The sequence below is a fragment of the Lampetra planeri genome, chromosome 10, assembly GCF_965212315.1.
Source record: "Lampetra planeri chromosome 10, kcLamPlan1.2.h2, whole genome shotgun sequence".
Lineage (NCBI taxonomy): Eukaryota > Metazoa > Chordata > Hyperoartia > Petromyzontiformes > Petromyzontidae > Lampetra > Lampetra planeri.
The window spans coordinates 5,246,866-5,265,668 of record NC_136116.1 but is presented as its reverse complement, the minus strand read 5'-3'; the positions used below and the strand labels follow the sequence as shown (position 1 = coordinate 5,265,668).

The window sequence follows — 18,803 nt, the reverse complement described above, 5'->3', positions numbered from 1 at the left end:
GCTTTAGCATATATAATATACACATCCACTGTGGTAGTCTCATGCACGAGTCCTCTATTTTTGTCACTGTTAACCTAAGCTCGTATGGTTTGGGTATGATGGTGTATGTAGAACCATACAGAGTGATTGGTACACCAGCAACGTTCAAACTACTTAGGGAGAACCTCTCATGACTGGGACATATTCTTTGGTGGGTGGGAAAATTTTATTATCAGGAGGAAATGTGGCTGCAAATGGTATGAAGATTCTTATTATTTAAATAGTTGTCTGAGATGTATGGGGATTTTGGCCAGGAAAAAAATGCATGATGACCTCGCTGTTAAAAAGTACCACTGCTATGTGCCACCTTATATGGCGTCTTTGTGTTGCTAATCAGAAAACACATCGTTTGCTCATGTATGCTGCATCAAAGCCTTACAACACCAGTAAAAATTATAACTGCGTGCTGTTCAGTATTTCCATTTCTAAATGTTCTAATAGTACTTGTATACAAACATTGTACATCGTGAGAAAATAATGACGTAAGCAGTCCTGAGAATCTAGGTTGCTAATTTAATGCCCTTACCATTGACTGTGCACATCTATGGTGGTGGGCGGGTGGATGTGGACTGGTGTGTAATTTAATTTGTATTCATATCTAAATTGAATTTTACTGACAACTACAAGGCTGATATGGCGAATACAATGATGCAGTATTGTATTATCTCATATGATGAAAGATACTGTTTCAAAAACATTTAATTGGTTCAATATAAACCAAAAACTCAGAAACAATTTTTTTACTACTCTTGCTGCTTGGTATATGGATTTAGTTGAATATTTTGACCGTAGGTGGATAAAAGTGTTTCTTTCGGAAAGGTATACACGGTAATCGCAGGAGCAAACTGCGGCCTTGCAAAGTCATAAATCTTGGGATCATTTTATACGTAAAGTGGACATGACAGCCACCTTTTTGTCATTTTGAAGGATGACAACACAGCATGAGGGTACAAACTGCCAATAACCAATGCACCTCAGACTTTCCGACAGTGGATCGTGTTGCCTTCCTAAAGCTGACCAATTTCTGTTTAAAATAAAGCGTTTTTACGATTTTTACACTTTGCAACCTTTCCCTTTGGCTTTACATCTTGTGCAAGGCAGTTTCTGATTAATGCATTCAGACTGACTCAACTGCTGGTGGCAATTCTGAGATAAGAGGTCAACGCATTAAACGTGAGAGGCCCTAATGGTTTCTTCTAAGATCACGCCCATCTGTGACAAAGGGAGATGGAGCTCAGCAGTTATCTTCAACTGCAATGCCTGCATGGTGTGATGGGGCTCTGTGATGCTGCGGGACATGCAGTGAACTGCTCAGTGGCGTAACTCGATGTCTCCGGAACTAAGATGATCCCTTCAAGAAAATGAACACGTGGCAGTCCCTGTCCACAGCCGTGAGCGATGCAACAACAATGCTGCAAACGTATTATGAAATTGATTTAAATGGATTAAATATCTACTTTTTTTCGATGATTGAGAGCGTACAATGAATGTGCTGGGAAATGATGTGTTTCTCATGATCTTCAACTGCTTTCACTGTCAGGGTCACAAGTTAGTCTGCTTTCTACAAGACACCCACTGCAGGCTGTGTAGGTCTCTTATGGGCAACACTCTGGGCCAATCAGCCCAGGAAGTGCATTTGTGACATACTTTGGGTTATTTCTGTTTTACAAACACTCTTTAAAAATCCATCTAATAGCTACCACGTAACCAGATGTGTCCATTCTCATTATAATTTTTTTGGAGTAAAGTGTGGCTATGGAGCACCACTTTGCTATTAGTGTGCCTTGTACGAACGGATTTGGTTTTGCTAAGGTATCTTTGGCTGAGTCATCAGAATAAAGTAATTCCATATTAAAGCTTTAACATCACGCAGCGGATATTCACTACAAGTCACATTTACATATATGCAAAGTGTTAACACATCCAACCAGGTATACTGTATATAAAGCCTTTTTCACTTGTTTTCCCTCTAGTTTTTTTTGTTATTATCACCTATACACATCCCATCAGATTAAAATCTGACCACACTTGTAATAATGTAAAGGCCAGACCTTAAGAAACCACTCTTTGGGACAAAAATTGAAATACGCATAAAAGACCAAAAGTCAAACATTTCCCATAAAATCAAATTTTCTGCAGTTGAAGCTCTGCATAGAAAATAGCAAGAGATTGGCAATATCATTGATGGTCGATAAAGCTTTGTGATGGCATTTTTGTGTGCATGTGTATACATATACTCTCAAACCAGACTGTTCCCATCACTTTGCCATACTTCCAATATATGTCAAGAAAAAAACACAAGCTGTTCATAATTTGCACAAAAGTTAAAGTAGAAGACTTTAAGCGGAAAGACATAGGTTGGCAATAAAACGTTAACCTTCAGAAAATGTGCAGAAATGTGCAATAATAGTATGACTCAAACAAAGCTCAGTTATCTATGTAACGCTACGAAGGTGTACCTTACCATCAAAATTAAACAGAACCAAAAACACAAGCATAGGGAATATTTTCCCCCAATAGTGGAAATCACTGTAAATCAAAACATTTTTTTCTTATCTTCAGGTTAAAAAGTGATCTTTAATTCTTCAAAAACAAGAGTCCATTCCAGTTATCCAGGTGGCCTGGTCTCCCTGCGCATAATCCACACCGAGCTAGTCAAAGCCGTGAGATGATTCTTCCTCTGCTGGGATTTTGGTGAGGCCTTGCGACAATGCCGCATGTTCAAAAGTGCCAGGGCCCGGTTCGGTCACCACCACCTTTGGCAGCCCGGTTGCCGGTTGTGGCACGACCAGAGATTGCGACGTTGTTGGCAGCGCAGGTGGTGGTGGTGGCGGCAGCGGCGGTGGCGGTGTGGCAGGGTCGTGCTGCTTGAGACGTTTGATGGTGTTTTTGAGTGCTTGCCGCTTATTGCAGAACCAGACGCGCACAACCTCGCGGTCATAGCACAGTCTCTCGGCAATGGCCGTCATCTCCTGGCCCGAGGGGTGTGTGTTTCGCTCGAAGTGCGCATTGAGCAACTCCAGCGCCTGGGGCGTGAAAGAGGTGCGACGCTTGCGCTTCTTGGAGGGCTCGCCGCCCACGAAGTCGCTCAAGCTCTGGAGGCCGGCCTGCTTGCGGGCCTCAGCCTCCTCCATCCAGCGCTCCAACACAGGCTTGATCTTCTGCGCGCTCTTGGGTGTGATGTCCAGCTTCTCGAACCTGGCAGGACATAAAAGCCCAGGGTTCAGTTTTCCTGAGGCCCCGTGGGAGTCGAGAGAGCTGCTGCTATTAGCGCTCGCGTTAATTGCGTCTCCAGCTCTTGCTGCTCCGAAGGCCGGCAGGAACAAGTCGGCTCGCATGAGGAGGGCGTTCCTGCCAGAAGTTGGAGAAAAAAGTCTCACTTTGTGGCCGACTGCCTTAACAGTTTGCTTTACAAATTTTCTGCTGCTTTGTGTTTGGTGAGGGTAAATGTATGGTTTACATAAAAAAAAAACATATATTTTTAAAATAACTGCAGTTGAATACTGACATTTGAATATTTGCAGTAATTAGTGGTAATTATATATTTCCAAAGGCTTGCGTTTGAATTATAGTGATTAGTGTAAAAAGTATGGATGTAAAAAAAACATGTTTGATCTATTTGGGCGAATACATAAATACTCATCACTTATCATTTGCATGACGTTTAAAGTGAAGGTCAAAGAATGAGGAATTAATGTATAATTAACTACTTACAACGGTATTTATCCAGGAAAGTCGCACTGAGTCTCAAACAATTTTTGAAGAGTATTATAACTTGTGCTTTTTGATCAATTTATTTTAAATAAGGATTTTGCATGTGGTAGAAAACTGGAGAACCAGGAGAATATCTACTCATAATTTAAGGTGTGGTTGGCTTCATGAAGCCATATTCTGTACCGCCATCATCTGGCCAAATTGTGCTCAGTGTGTTTTGAAGTTTGAGGATTCTGCGTGGTCCGGAAACCAGTCTACACAACAAAGGCTCATTCCTAGCAGCAGCCTCAGCTGCACCAACCCTACAATAATAATACAAAACTCCGATCCAGGGGCCTATCTTGGCTCCTCCCCCCTCAACCAGTATATATTCAAGGTCGGGTCTCTTAGAATTTCTCTTCACTTGATACAGCAATCGTGCTGTGACGGTTCCACCTGAAGACGGAAGCTTGTGTTGCCTCCGAAACGTCGTGATTTTTTTCATTTTACTTTCATTAATTTTAATTTTATTTTTTACCTATGTGACTTTACCGAAAAAACCTAAGAGTATGATCCGGAAACCTTTGTCTCCAAAGCACTGGATCGCAGGCGTGCGCCACCACGCTGCCAGTCATCAAATCTTACCATAACTGGGATGCTAAAACTCTGGACAGCATTGGCGCAAGTGTCTCCACGTCCATTTACAATTCTAAAAAGGTGTGCCGCGCGGTGGTCGTGCTTACCTGCATATTGCCGACTGGCTGTAGGCAGGGCCCTCGGCGGCACTGAGTGCCTGTCCAACCTGAGTCTGCGTCAGGCCCAGCGAGAGGCGACGGATCTTGAATGCTCGGGCGAACTCGCGCATCTCCTCCAGGTTCACACCATCCACCTCTCCGCACGGGCCCTGTGGGTCTGCGAGAATGGGCACACAATCACATTGATCACCAGGGCTTAATTGCAGCCGGGTTTGTCCAGGGCTGACAATATATCCATACTCGACACCCCACATCCAGTATACCACCATCCATTCAACGACCATACTACAGATCTAAACACTTCTCTTTCTGCTTCTGTCCACGCATTGCTTGACTTTTCAATAAGTGTATTAACTCTTATCAACTATACCTTCAATAGTGCTATTTGTTGTAGGCAGCAGGGCATTTTGGACCTGTGGGCCTATGCTTAGGAACTGTACTAGGAAAAAAACCTCTGATTATGTCTATAATAATAGTGCCTTCTCCAGCCTACCTGCAACATGGAATCATTATCACTTAATATTGGCATAAATTTTCAATAAGGAAAACGTGTAACAATGAATGCATTAATTATGTTATTACCAGCAACCTCGGTGAGAAATTAAGCCCTGCTGATGACACACTTTAATGCAGAATGTAAAAATTGTTGAAACCACGGGAGGCAGATAAACCCGAAAGGTTGTGAGTCTTCTTGCAACATGACCAGGCAGTTTGTTGAAATGTTTAAACAACAGGGTGGCCAAATCCGACTTTAGCGAATGCTATCAATCGTGTACTGGTGTCGGCTCACATTAGATTCCAAAAACACAGGATGAGATGTTACTATCCTTTGTGCAAGCACTTCCAAGAGTTCATGAACAGTGAGCCTGGTGAAATTTGGGGAGCGCATCGTCAGTAGTGAACCTTTGGTTCCTAGGGTGTTTCGGCCTTTCATACTATACACCCTCCCCAAAGGCGGCCAGCGACAGGGTGATCAATCCTACGCTTGCGTCCCATTCCCAATTAGTCATAGGAGTTGCCTTGTTGTTGATAGCCAACATGTGGATAGCAACAGCGAGCGAGCGACCAGCGCTCACCACTTTGAATCCTCCTGACTCCACTTCCCCGCCGCTTTGCGTGTGGCCATGGGAGGCTTTGGGGCGAAAGACTCACTGTTCACCAGCTGCCCCACGCTCGGAGAAGAGGGAGACAGCGACTGTGGGGCGGACGAGCCGGGGCTCTGACCCAGCCCGCCCTGCCCATGCGCCAGAGACCCGGGCCCAGGTGGAACTACGTGGAGAAGGCCAGGCGGGGTGGAGCCTTGTCCCCCTTGTTGTCCGTGCACCTGGATGCAGCAGCACAGATCGTAAGAGCGATACACAACGCAACAAAAGGCCGTGATGCAAAGTGTATTGATTTAAAAAAAATAATCACAATTATATTTTCTCTTGGCATTAAGCTGTAAGAATTAAATTTACGTTCACAACCCTACAGTTAGAAGTATGTCACCCGTGTCATATGATGGCTCTACAAAGTAGTGACACAGAACTCCTTCTGAAGTCACTCAAATAGACTTCTTTAGTCATAGCAGGGGCACAGCTTTTAATGCCCTGCACAGATTGACAGGCTGTCAGAGCTGAAATAAGCTATATAAAATAAAACAACAATTTTGATATGATGGAGTTTTTTTTTGTACAATCATTTTGGCTGAGAACATGAACTCCACAATGTGTAAGCACCCAGTTATGCATTGGTAGCTGCCTGGATTCCAATCCAGGTTTTCTGCAACGTCGGCTCAATGTTCTAACCACCAAGCCACCTCCACGATGGAGTTATCTCTCAATTACCTGTGGATGGAGGGTTAACTGTGGTATCGAGAAAAAAAAACGTCTTAGTCCACAATTAATTAAGTCTTAGTCGCTCCTTTCTCATCGAGTGCCAGTGATTCAATGACCACAAACATGTCGGCAGGTACACCAATGACTTTGAGAAGCAAAGAAATACAACAAATGACACTGCACATCGACTCTGTAAGTGAACATGTATTGTTGTATAGCCTAATATGCGTATGTTTTGCATTATCCGTGTTTTTGTTTTATCCAGGCCACCCCTTCCCCTATTAGCCCCAATAATTGAGACTTTTTTTCATCAAGGTTGTTGAGCACAGACATGCCAAGTGGCGAGTGACAAATAGTACGTCTTAAAGATGTAATTGATAAGTATTTTTTTCTTCTAATTTCTATGGCATCGTGAGAATGTGCAATGTCCAGTTCAAGCGTGCACCTGCTGCTGCCCAGGCGCCTTCATTGAGGATAGGGTGAGGCCTTGCGGGTTGAGGACCGGCAGGATCTGGTTTCCCACCAACATGGCCACCACTTGGCCTTGGGTGTTGGTGAGGAGCTGGGGGCTCAGAGGCAGCCCAGTGGCGCCCATCCCCGCTGCGCCGGTGCCTGACCCCCCTCCCCCGACCAGTGGGATGGTCCCGATGAGCTGTGTGGGAAGACGGGCGTTATCGGTCAGAGGTCATCGCGGAATTTAACTTGTCACGGGGATTTTTGTTGTTGTTGTTGTCACGCATTCAATAGCCAAAACCATGGTGTTTTTAATCTAGATTTTGAAGTTTTTGTGACTGCAGGGATCCATACTTTTTGGTTCTTTCGGTAAAGTCGCGTAGGGATAAAATAAAATAAATTAAATCACGACGTTTCGGCCTCAACACAAGCGTCCATCATCAGGTGGGACAACCACTTCAACAATTGTTTCTTGCTGTGGTTGTCCCACCTGATGACGGACGCTTGTGTTGCGCCCGAAACGTCGTGATTTAATTTATTTTATTTTATACCTACGTGACTTTACCGAAAGAACCAAAGAGCATGGTGTTTTGATTCCTGCTTCGTGTGCCCTGAAGTGTTTGGGATGCGCACGCCTTGAGATGCCAGAACCCCCAATAATCCACGCACATTCTGCTGGTGCCTCAGCAAGTGTCCCACGCAGACTGCTGCTGGCAGTGATAGGGAACTAAGCCTAGGAGGTAAAGCATTATCTGTCAAAATAAATCGATGTAATGACAGTGACGAATGTGGCCAGTACCAATAAAAGCTTGTTAATCATCATTTAATCATTATCAATAGCCAGGGCCAATCCGTTGCTGGATGAAGGCTTGCCCCCCTGCTCTGTCGCCATCCCTCACGGCGCTGCGATCCTGCAGTACATCTTGGTGTCATGCAAATGTGCTAATCTTATAGCTCCATCTCCATGGTTTGGACCTCGGCCGTCTTCGCTCCTTCGTCTGCTATTCCGTCTCCAGTCTCATCCATCAGCCATTATCCCTTCTACTCCTCAAGCCTACTTTATCTCCTAACTAAACTCACTTTTCTGAGCAGTCATTCCCTACTAATTTGCATTTCTTCTCCAGATCCATGTCTTTACGTTTATGTCTCTAAATGCAATGCCAAGCATGCACCTTTCAATGCTTCTTTGCACAGTTTTCAACTTTTTATTCTGTTATCTCTGTCAACATCCATATGCCATAGCAGGAAATATACACTGATTGAAAATTCCCTCTGTAGGAACCATGTTATGTTGCTTCTTGTTATCAACAACTATTGATCAAAAAGCACTTAAAAGTTCCTCCAATAACTGCCATAATTATACATTGTCTGTTGTGTTTTCCAGTTGTGTTCATCCAACAATGATCTTCTTTTGTCCAACAAACTTGTACATAACTTTTGTTGTGCTCAAATTTGCTGAACCCCACCCTGCAGTCTACTCTTCTATATTTTTCCCTGTAGTTAACTTCCCTTGGCTGTCATAATCAGTAGGTCTTCAACTAAAATCTAACATAGCTCGTTTTTTTTATATAAAAACCTTGACCCAACCCGGATTTATCGAACGCGTTTTTCGGCTTCCCTACCACACGGTCTGTTTTCCTGAACAAGGGGGTGATATTTCGTCTCGACACGTGATAGTGCTGCATCCGTTGGGAGATGTGAATGAATCAACTGTGAGAACGATTTCTAGACGATGTATATGTTTTGGTCTGTGTGTGTTTTTTTCCCCGTGTGATAATGTAACACGCGCTCAACACGCACAACGACAACTTCGCATATCGCGCCGCATGCATCGAGCCGTCCACTCGTTGAGGCCGTTCAAGTCACACGGACGCCTCGATGGCGAATCATGAACGCTCAAAGTTTCGATTTAAAGCTTTCGTGACTGCAGGGATTTATCTTCTTGGTTCTTTCGGTAAAGTCACGTAGAAGGGAAATAATAAAATAATAAAAATAAAACATTATTAAATAAAATAATGTTTTATTTCATTCTATTATTTCCCTTCTACGTGTTTTCGGTAAAGTCACGTAACTTTTTTTTATATATATAAAATAAAATTGTGTTTTATTTTATTTGAGTATTTCCCTTCTACGTGATTTTACCGAAAGAACCAAGAAGAACGCTCAAAGTGACAAGAGATCGGGCCGAACGTTTGGCGTGAGTGCCGCGGTGCGGGACAATGAATGGAGACAATGGAGACGGGGATGGGGTGTTGAGGTGACATTGAAAAATAAAGAGTGTACACACTAGAAATGGAGAGCGACTCAGCATCCTTCTGTACAAATAACATGGGTGGAAAACATAAAATTATTTAAAAGAAGCAGGGGGTGATCATTTTTTGACCTAGAAACGCAGCTGTTTTTTCCCATAAGGTTTATTATTCGTCGGACAAGGTTTTGCCCAACAGAATTTTCCAGGAACATAACCCCTGCGTTTGGGGAGGTCTGGCTGCCTTTACATTTACAGTATATATTCGAATGTCACCATGAATAGCCTTTGGTGAGGGCGTATCTTATCGCATGACTCATGTTATTTTTGTTACTTTTATCAAATCAACTAAGAATCACATTGACCACGTACATACATTCGATCATTGGATTCTTAAGACAAATCTCAAATACCATTATGGCTGGCTTTTGTAGGCCATGAGAAGGCATTTATTCGGTGGAAACTAATGCAATCATCCAGGCTCTCGATGAACGAGGCCTTAAATAACATACAGTAATAAAATACAATACATACAGAAACGATCTAAACTATTTACAGAGATGACACAGCTACATTGAGATGCAGTTGCATTTACATATTCATCCAGCATGTACCGTGTTGTAGTTACTCATGAGGTAACATTCCCATAGCAAATGTCAACTAATGCCTACTGCCACTGTGTATTGTTGTGTAATGATATTTATTGAAATTACAGAATGGAAATATGTTTTCATAAATTACTCTCCTCTTGGCATCCATTCATCAAACACAACTTAAAGTAATACGCAACCCATAATATAGAATGCCTTGACGACACACACTCAGGCAGTGTATTAGGCTCCCTAGCGCAGTTTAAAGCTTTGTAAATGAGAAAAAAAGACACTTAAGTAACTTTAAGCTTTTGCTCTCGCTCCGTCACTGCAATGCCTTTCAGTATTAATACGTAAACGGGCAGTTATCGCCCACAGCCTAAGCATGCCACTTAAAGGATGAGATATTTTCTACTTTGCGTTGCATCTTCCTTTAAGTACAATCACTAACGTTTGTATCAAGCAGCGTAGTGCACGTGACGTTTAGTCGGCTATAATGCCCACTGCACAGGCGATAAACACGGCAGTTTTGTTTACGGCATACGATTGTTAGCACCAAGTGTCTAATTCAATCAAATCACTGGGCTAGGGTAGCAGAATACATTACACATTGCTGAAGCGGCAGTTTCATATGAATGCATTTAAGTATTTATATGGAACTAATGCAATAATTATCATCAGTCGGTGGCATTGTACCAGCCAAAGAGAGCGCGCGTGGCGTCAATGATTTAAGGTCGTGTTTTGTAAAAGTTAATATTTATATAAAAGCCTTCTTAGATGGGTACATTATGTTTCATCTCTAGCTGTAAGATTCCTGCTCTGGCTTGCATGTCTTATTCATAATTATAACTCCAACTAAAAGCACTTTGTGTCGGTATTTTCCTGGCATTTTACATGTTTTTTCCCCCTATTACATCATTATTTATTGATGGAAATTAAATGATTCATTACAAAATATATCTGGCTGAGAATATTTAAATTCTCAAATAATTTTAGGAATGAAAAGTCAGTCATTTCTAATGTGAATATATCTTCAGAGTAAGTTGTGTTGTTTAACAGATTTAGTACAAAGCCATCCATCCATAAGAGATTTTTTTTGGGTTAGATCGCGTAAATATATAAATGTGTCGTTAAACCCGCCACCACCCGACACAGCCAACTAGTAAGAGTTGTCAATAAACAGAACATGACAATTCGTCACTAGTACAGCACTAACCGGTGTGTTGGAGAGCCAAGCCACGACATTTACAATCCGAGTACGACGTTTCGCCAGTAATTACAACACGCTTCATCAGGCGACAGCCAGATTTGTGGAGAAGCCTACCTGTTTCTATTATGGATGATATTGGTCGCGAAAGCCTACGTGTTAAAAAGCCGTCCATATTATGCAAGATGTATGCTATACTCACGAAAAACTCCCAATGAATCAAATTTTAAAATCACTTCATAATATACAGTAACACATAACTTACATACTCCGTGTGAATAGTAATCATAAAGATGGGGAATTTGTAGCAGATTTTTATTCAATCGAAATTTAATTAGACGGCATGGAAAATAACAAATTAACGGTTGCAGCTTTCAACACATGCATGCGTGCCATTCATGGGCTAATGAGCAAGCCTCCATTAAGTTAATTACAAAGTCCTAAGTGGGGAGCTATTCACACTTGGCGATCGATGGGCGCATAACTAGGCAGCGCCTCCTGCCGCCTAATCTATTGCACGGTGGCCCGCAACACGCCACTCATGTTGCCAATTACTGAGCCATCACGAGCAAGAGTTAAAAGACGCAAACGTGGGCTCTCTGTTGCACTTTCTCTTAATTAGAATATAAAAAAGCTAAGAAAATGGCCGTGCTCTTTTCAGACCTGGTTAAATTATTGAGTACAAAAATAGTGAAAAGCACCACTTTTTCCACCCCCTCTCCACCTGCCCACAAGAGCTTGCTTTCTTTGTCACTGTCACAGGATTTATAGCTGGGTTCTATGTCATTTAGGGTGCACATTCGGACCCTGTGGGAAGAAAATAAAGTAGGTAGAACGTGCACATTGTTGGTTAGGTTAAAACAAAAATGTAACCCGATACGAGCCGTGAATAACTATTGAGAGTGGAGGCACTACGTGTTCGTGTGATTTACTAAAATTCACGTGGTGTGAACTCCACACCTCTTTCATAAAGTGTCATGCTTTATCCTTAATTAGGTAACAGAGATGACAATAATGTGGCTTTAAAAATGGCTATGCACGCAGCCAATCTATGATCGTTTTTAATTACTGAAATAATTGTAAAGGCCATAAAGAAACTCCAAAAAACAATAAACTTCATTGAGAAAATCAAGAATGTCATTAACCTAGTGCATGACAATAACAGAGTTCTCAACGTGACAAACAAATTAAAATAAGTCATAATCGAGCAGAAAAAAACAGCAGCAGCCACACCGCATGCATGTTTGACTAAATCTTCTTGGTTCTTTCGGTAAAGTCACGTAGAAGGTAAATAATAAAATAATAAAAATAAAACATAAAAATAATTCTCACGACGTTTCGGCCACAACGCAAGCAGCCGTCCTCAGGTGAAGAACAGGTCTGTCGGAAAGATAGCATCTGAATGAAACACCACCAGGCTTGGAGCGTATATTTAAGCTGGGTTGGAGGGGGAAGAGCGCCTTGACAAAGAGTTTGCATATCAAGAGGAATTTAGCATATTTATGGGAAATGCAGATATGTGATTAGTCATTACTTGTGGAATGCGTAGGAGGTGGGCGGGGGGGTTTCAAAGTCATAATTTGCCCTTGCATTATGCAGGATTAGCAGCATCAAAGGGAGGGAGTAGGATTAGCTAAAGTTAATAATTATTACATGCATATCTGGCTATAGGTCAAGGCATGATCCTCGCAATAGCTTTGACATGTAGATGATAGCAGAGCCCAGCTGCGAGTCACGTACCTGCCCCTGTGCGTTCGTGATGAGCTGACCCGCCACCCCGGGCAGGCCCGCGGCGAGCGCCCCGGCGAAAATGTGAGCGCTGGGAGGCAGGGACCCCGAGGCCGCGACAGCCGCCGCCACCGCGGCCACCGCCGCCGGAGACGTGAGAGGGCCTCCCACGAGCTGCCGGGGAGAGCAGCCGTGCCACACGTAGCCTCTTTAACTTCCCACACCGCACACGGCCCGAGCATGTGAGCCCCTTGTGTGCCGGGCGGCATCTACATGTGCATGCGGTTGGCTTGGAATGAGACTAGTTGCATATGCCACAACACAGCGAAGGGATCTAATGTCTTGGAGGCTCTTGGTGCCAACAAATGAATGTGATGCTGAGATTAGTAATGGTTCTGTACGTATTGTAAAAAGCCGTGTTATATGATGTGGGTTATAGTGTAAGCTCATCTTACAAAAGAAGACATTTAACAAATATAAATGTCAGTAGTCTATGACCATGTATTACACACAAATACATTTATACTGCAGTGTGGCCTGATATTGCTTCACTGCCGTACATCCCATGGTTATTGTCGCACAAAGAAATCATGACATTTAGGCGCACACCCTTATTGGCGTAATGCCCTTTAACGTTAACTGCACTTATTGTCAGCCATGCCGGGAAATGAAACGCACAATATTAAGTCGGTCCCACTGTATACAGTTGTAGCTGGCTATTGATCGGTTACTTGAGGCACACGTTGAAGCAAAAAAAAAACCCCGACAAGGACACTCGCATACGTGAGAAGGACACAACGGGTTGAACAGTGTAACAGGAAAAATAATTCAAAAGTCACTTTTTGATCAGTCAGCAGGCCTCAAAGTATAACCCATTATCATGTCCTATCAATCCGCTATGTCTCAGGCCTGCTCTTGAAATATTCATCAAAGTGTTTGGCGCTGCCGGTTGGACCCGTGTGAAGATGCCACAACAAATCCTCGAGCACCCACATCAGAGCAACATTATGCTGCTTTTAAATCCTCGGCGTGTTACTTCAGCCCCAGAGATACCGTTTTCAGACACATTTCTTCTTCTTCCTTTACAATGAACTCAATTTTCCTGCATCATTATTAAGCTGCCTTTGACCGAGATTGTTTGGCCCTTTTCTTAAGTGGTCATAGGATTCTCATCAATGTCTCTTCGGGAACTGACCATGTGAGCTCAGCCACTACACAGAAGCTAACCAGCCATGACATCCAGAAACTGCACAATGCGCTCGCCTCGGATCAACCCTCTTCACCCCGTTTTCCTATCCTCGCCAGAAAGAAAAATCTGACACTGTGACTTCAGTGGTTTTTCCTTCCTGAACACAAGAACGCCATTAAAGGTGCTGGTAAGAAAGCCCTAAAATATCCGCGCGGGGAGTACACTGCTACGCCCAAATATCGACCCCTAGTGCGGCTCAGTGGGCATGTTGATTTCTGGAACTGATGTGTTCGTGGGAAGGAGCGGAGCGTCCTGGGAGAAGACTTCTTTCCACTCGTGCAACCGCACACTTTGGGGGCAGTGCGGGCAGTGTCCGGCTGTGAGTAAAGCATACGTCTGAATCTTATACATATAAATTGCAACTCAGCCGTGCATTAATGCACTGAATTGCTTCAGAAAGCATTAGTAAGGCTTTTTATATTAGGGGGAAAAAAGAGGACATTTTAAATTTAGATACCTGTTAAAAAAGAATCCCATGAGCTTCACATGCGTATAAATAATTCATATACGTAAAAAAACTAAACAAATGCTTTTATGTTTTGAGTATTTTTAAGTGTATAGACATGCCTGCCTACTATCAAATGGAATGCGCTGACTACACAGGCTCATACCATTTCGACTACAAAGTAACCAGGTACCACAACTCGGGTACGGAGAATCACAGCAAAATGCGGTGCGAAAACAGGAGAAGGCTTGCGAGTGTGCACTTAAGCGTGCGTTTTACGGGAAGGCTGCTGCCTTGGCTGGGTGGCGGTTGGCTTGGGTTGGCAGCTGACGAGGATTTCCGCGGAGATGCTCCATGTTTTGCTTGCTGAGTCTGAGGTTGCTGTTGCTGCTGATGCTGCTGATGCTGCTGCTGCTGTTGCTGCTGTTGTTGCTGTTGTTGCAGCTGCTGTAACTGGTGCAACTGCTGGATTTGAGCATTCAGCGAGGAGGTAGCTGCAGAAAGAATAATGGTAATATTGATAAAGACAACAACGATGGCAGTCAATATATACTATATATTCAGGATGCGTTACAGCTTATGAAATTATATTCAACTGCATGAAATAAGCTCATAGAAAACAACAGATTTAACAATGTACAAAAGAGTGCATTACATGTGACCAGCTGAAAATAGCTCAATGTGAAAAATGGGTACTTATTCAGTTATTTTGAGTTGGTGGTTGGAATAATGCTGAGAGGTGTTGTACATACAATGCACAATCTTGATTTGAAGCTTTCGTGACTGCAGGAATCCATACTCTTTGGTTCTTTCGGTAAAGTCACATGACTTTGGAAGTAATATCTTCTTTCGGTAAAATCACATGACTTTACCAAAAGAACCAAAGAGTATGCAATATACACTTTCGTGGACTGTTAAATCTATTTGTTTCCAAACTGCATACATTTTTTTCTGTAGTGATAGCTTTCAGTGTCATTTTCAAATCTGAATTCGAAGAAAAAAAACGGACATTATGTTCGGATAAAAAAAATGTCAAGTGAAATGTAAGTACAAAAAATAAAATGTATAATTATTTAATTGGAAGTAATATCTTTAAACAAGAGATCAGTCGACAGCCACAGCCATTTGACAGTTATTTTGCCCTGAATCTCCATATATTCGTGTTAAACGAAAAGGTACAGCCCTCCACTAGCCCTTCTGAATAATATCATGGTCTATTCTTCTACGGTGGCTAGACATCTTGGAAGAAGTGGAAGTATTTACCCTCTACCCCGCCACACACAACCTGCCTTTCGACTAACTGGTGTATCCATTTATACTGCCGGGTGGACAGAGGCTGGGGGATTTCAGAACCTGGCCCATTGCGTCGTGCCACACCTGGAGATCGAATCCAGTTGGCAATCTTTTGAATGGAAGTCTGGTGTGCTAACAATTACACGATGGCAGCATCCCTATACTGTGTATTAAAACTAACTAAAAACATAAACAATTACATATTATATTATTTCCCTTCTACGTGACTTTACCGAAAGAACCAAGAAGATGAATTACATAATAACCAAGGGCACAGGTAGTGGCAATAATAATATGTTTATATATATTAATAAATCAAATATTTTTGTATTGCTTTGTCACGTTCATTTTACGTACAGACACACCACTCACCCAAGGCTAGAGGATGATGGGGGCTGCTTAGTGGGATTCACAACACCAATCGACTCCTTTAACAAATGTAGCGACCTACTGCTCGTTCTTGATAACTGTGGCCTCAAAACATCATCGAAGGTGCACAGATTTGAAGAATGAGCAGCAGGGGAATCCATTTTCTCCATAAAGGTGATTTGGTACTGTGAGCTGCTCTCATAACCGACAATAATCCAGTGCGGGATGCGGGGCCTTGATGTAAGTACGCACTTGGCGTATAACGATGTATTGATAGAATTCGATATTTAAGCTGACAACACATTAATCGAATCATGTGCCTGAAATTGTATTTGGTTAAGGTCCACACAAATGACGTAAAAACATATGCTAATGTTATTTAGACTTACGGAGCAAACTGTGCCAAAGAGACAACTAAAATTATCGCCATTTCTCAAGGTCCCCCGATGCCACATTTCATCGAGGTCCTGCACATGAGCTGATCTCATTGCTCCATTGTTCTTTCCATTGGCTGCCGTTATGTTATCAGTCACAACCAATGGTCATCATGCCTTCCTTGCGATGTGTTCAGCCTAAGGCCACTTTTACTTCACAGTCAATAACATTTGCTTGTTTGGCTCTAATTTCTTTGTTTTCTGATATTCATTGTCTCGCTGATTGCCCTTTCAAGCGTGCCTCTCCACGTTTCTTTGTGCACTTTTCAGCTTTCGTAAAAACAGTGTGCTAGTGTCCATGTTTCTCATCCATGTGTTATATGTAGCAGGTAATGTGCACTGATTAAAATTAGTCTTATTTTAGGTGCATTGTTGTGTTGCTTTTCATAATCACATATTTCCAAAAAGTACTAGAACCTGCTCTTGTGCAGCTCTTTATTTAATTATATATTATCCAAGCAAGCCTTCAGTAATTGCCCTAGGGATACACATTCTGTTGTATTTTCCAGTATTGTCCCTTGAACGATTTTTTCTTCCATGAAATTTGTTGTTCAAATGTGTATTATAGCTCAATTTTGCAACCTATTTAGTCAAGTTCTTCAATAATATCCTGTATTTATTTCTCATAAGTTGTCATTATGGTAATGTCATCGGCAAAATCTGAGATATACCTCCTCCATTCATGTTTGTCTTCAAGCCAATTTTTTTTGGAAATTCATGTAGTCATCCATGTTTGAATCAACCAATGAAAAAATAAATGTTTTAGATTTAATATGTTTAAAATTACAAAATTACAAGGATTGAACAGCTGCACTGAGATTGCATATATTAAGGATTTTCCTGAAAGAAAAAATATAAATAATAAATATATATTTTTTTTATCGTATCGGAGATATGCTCACATGAAACTTATTCAGTATCAATTTAAAATATATTTTGAAAATGTAACTGACATTCTTTTCATACAAACATAATAATCCTGACAGGATCGGTACATTTTCTGGTTCCTAATTGCTACATTATAGCTATGGGTTTTCGCATAATAGTTTTAAAGACTTTGAGCATACTCTTTTAATAAGCTCACATCTCCATCCCACTTAGTGTATCTATAATACAGCTTGAAGACAATTATTATGTTCCAGCCGGAGCGTAATCAATACCTCAAGAGGGATACATTTTTGCATGGACCCATCCCCCAGCGTCTCTTTGGGTTATGTTTAATACCGGTTTGTGATGCTTCACCAAGACTAGCTCCCTTTTTGAGATTGCTTGTCCGAGGAATGTTAACTGGAATGTCCTCATTATGAACATAGCATACATACCTGCGGCACACTGGACAGATCAATTTCTCCCTTCGTCATGCAAAATATCTATTACAACACGAAAGCAATATGACCAGATTTTATTTTAGTTTTCAGTACATGGAAACATTTTAATATATAATTTATACACACCTGAAATCAACTACGGTGCTTTGTAATTGGGTATCAACTACATTCTTCTTTGTGTCCTTTATGAAATGTATTGACAGACATAATTTTTGTAGTTTTGTATTTTATATTACCATTTTAAAAAATATACAATTCTATGTTTTAAGCTTCTATTTTTATATAAAACACATGTTGTGTGTGCATTTTATATATATATATAAGTTTTGGCTTAAAAATTACTGCTATTAAATGTCTAGCACCGAGAATGGCTCTCTAAGCGAAGCTATTACCGGGCATTTTACTTAACCGCTCCATTCACCGTGATGTATGCTGTTTTCATGATGTCTGTATGACAGCTGCAGTTTAGCCGTGTGCCCGATGTGAGCGGAGAAATCGATAGTTCTGAAGAGATATACAATTTTAATGGTGGTTAAACTGTCAGCGCTGTGTCCGTAATGGGGTCACGACGAATTTCATCATCCGCTGGAACGTGACTGAGTTATCGTTATGCGGCAGGCGCGCACTGGTGTTAGCCTGTCAGACACCGCAGACACCTCTGATGACTCCCCAGCCGTGCTGCTTTATGCGGGCTCGTTGCGGTCTGAAAAATATGAACTCGGCCAATCGGCCTTTAAAAAATATGCGCATAAAGTGGGCTTCTTAAATAGAGTACATTAGAGCCATGCGAGAGAACATGTGAGATCAAGTGGCTTTCTTTGTATGCCACATATAAATGCAGATAGCAAACAAAGACCGCTGCATAGGTTTTCGTGGTTGTGCTGTTTCGCTCTGCAATGCGTTTTTGGGTTCTACCGGATGTTTGATTGGCACGTCGGAGAGCTCTAGCAATCAAGCCATTTAAAGTGGATAAAACCCCAATGATATGCAATCGCTCTTTTGCACCGAGACACAATATCTCTTTGGAAATGCTGTACTTGTAATACACCCCGATGGTGCTTTGCAATTTCAAAGCACCGGAGCTGTGGCTGGTTTGAGAACGAGTATGTGTAAATCTACAAGCTGGACATGTTGGCCAGTCCCACCTTGGGCACT

At 42.0% G+C, this 18,803-nt stretch overlaps 1 protein-coding gene across 1 annotated transcript in view; it reads right to left on the bottom strand.

The window, feature by feature from the left end:
- Positions 1 to 2,690: 2,690 nt before the first annotated feature.
- POU6F2 (POU class 6 homeobox 2) overlaps positions 2,691 to 18,803 on the bottom strand; it is a 33,531-nt gene continuing 17,418 nt past the window's right edge. Inside the window, exons 4-9 of the mRNA XM_078598526.1 lie at positions 14,504 to 14,718; positions 12,543 to 12,704; positions 6,750 to 6,956; positions 5,640 to 5,811; positions 4,476 to 4,644; positions 2,691 to 3,390 (exon numbers count right to left, since the gene is read on the bottom strand). Coding sequence (XP_078454652.1) covers positions 2,691 to 3,390; positions 4,476 to 4,644; positions 5,640 to 5,811; positions 6,750 to 6,956; positions 12,543 to 12,704; positions 14,504 to 14,718 — 1,625 coding nt within the window. The remainder of the gene's footprint in view (positions 3,391 to 4,475; positions 4,645 to 5,639; positions 5,812 to 6,749; positions 6,957 to 12,542; positions 12,705 to 14,503; positions 14,719 to 18,803) is intronic.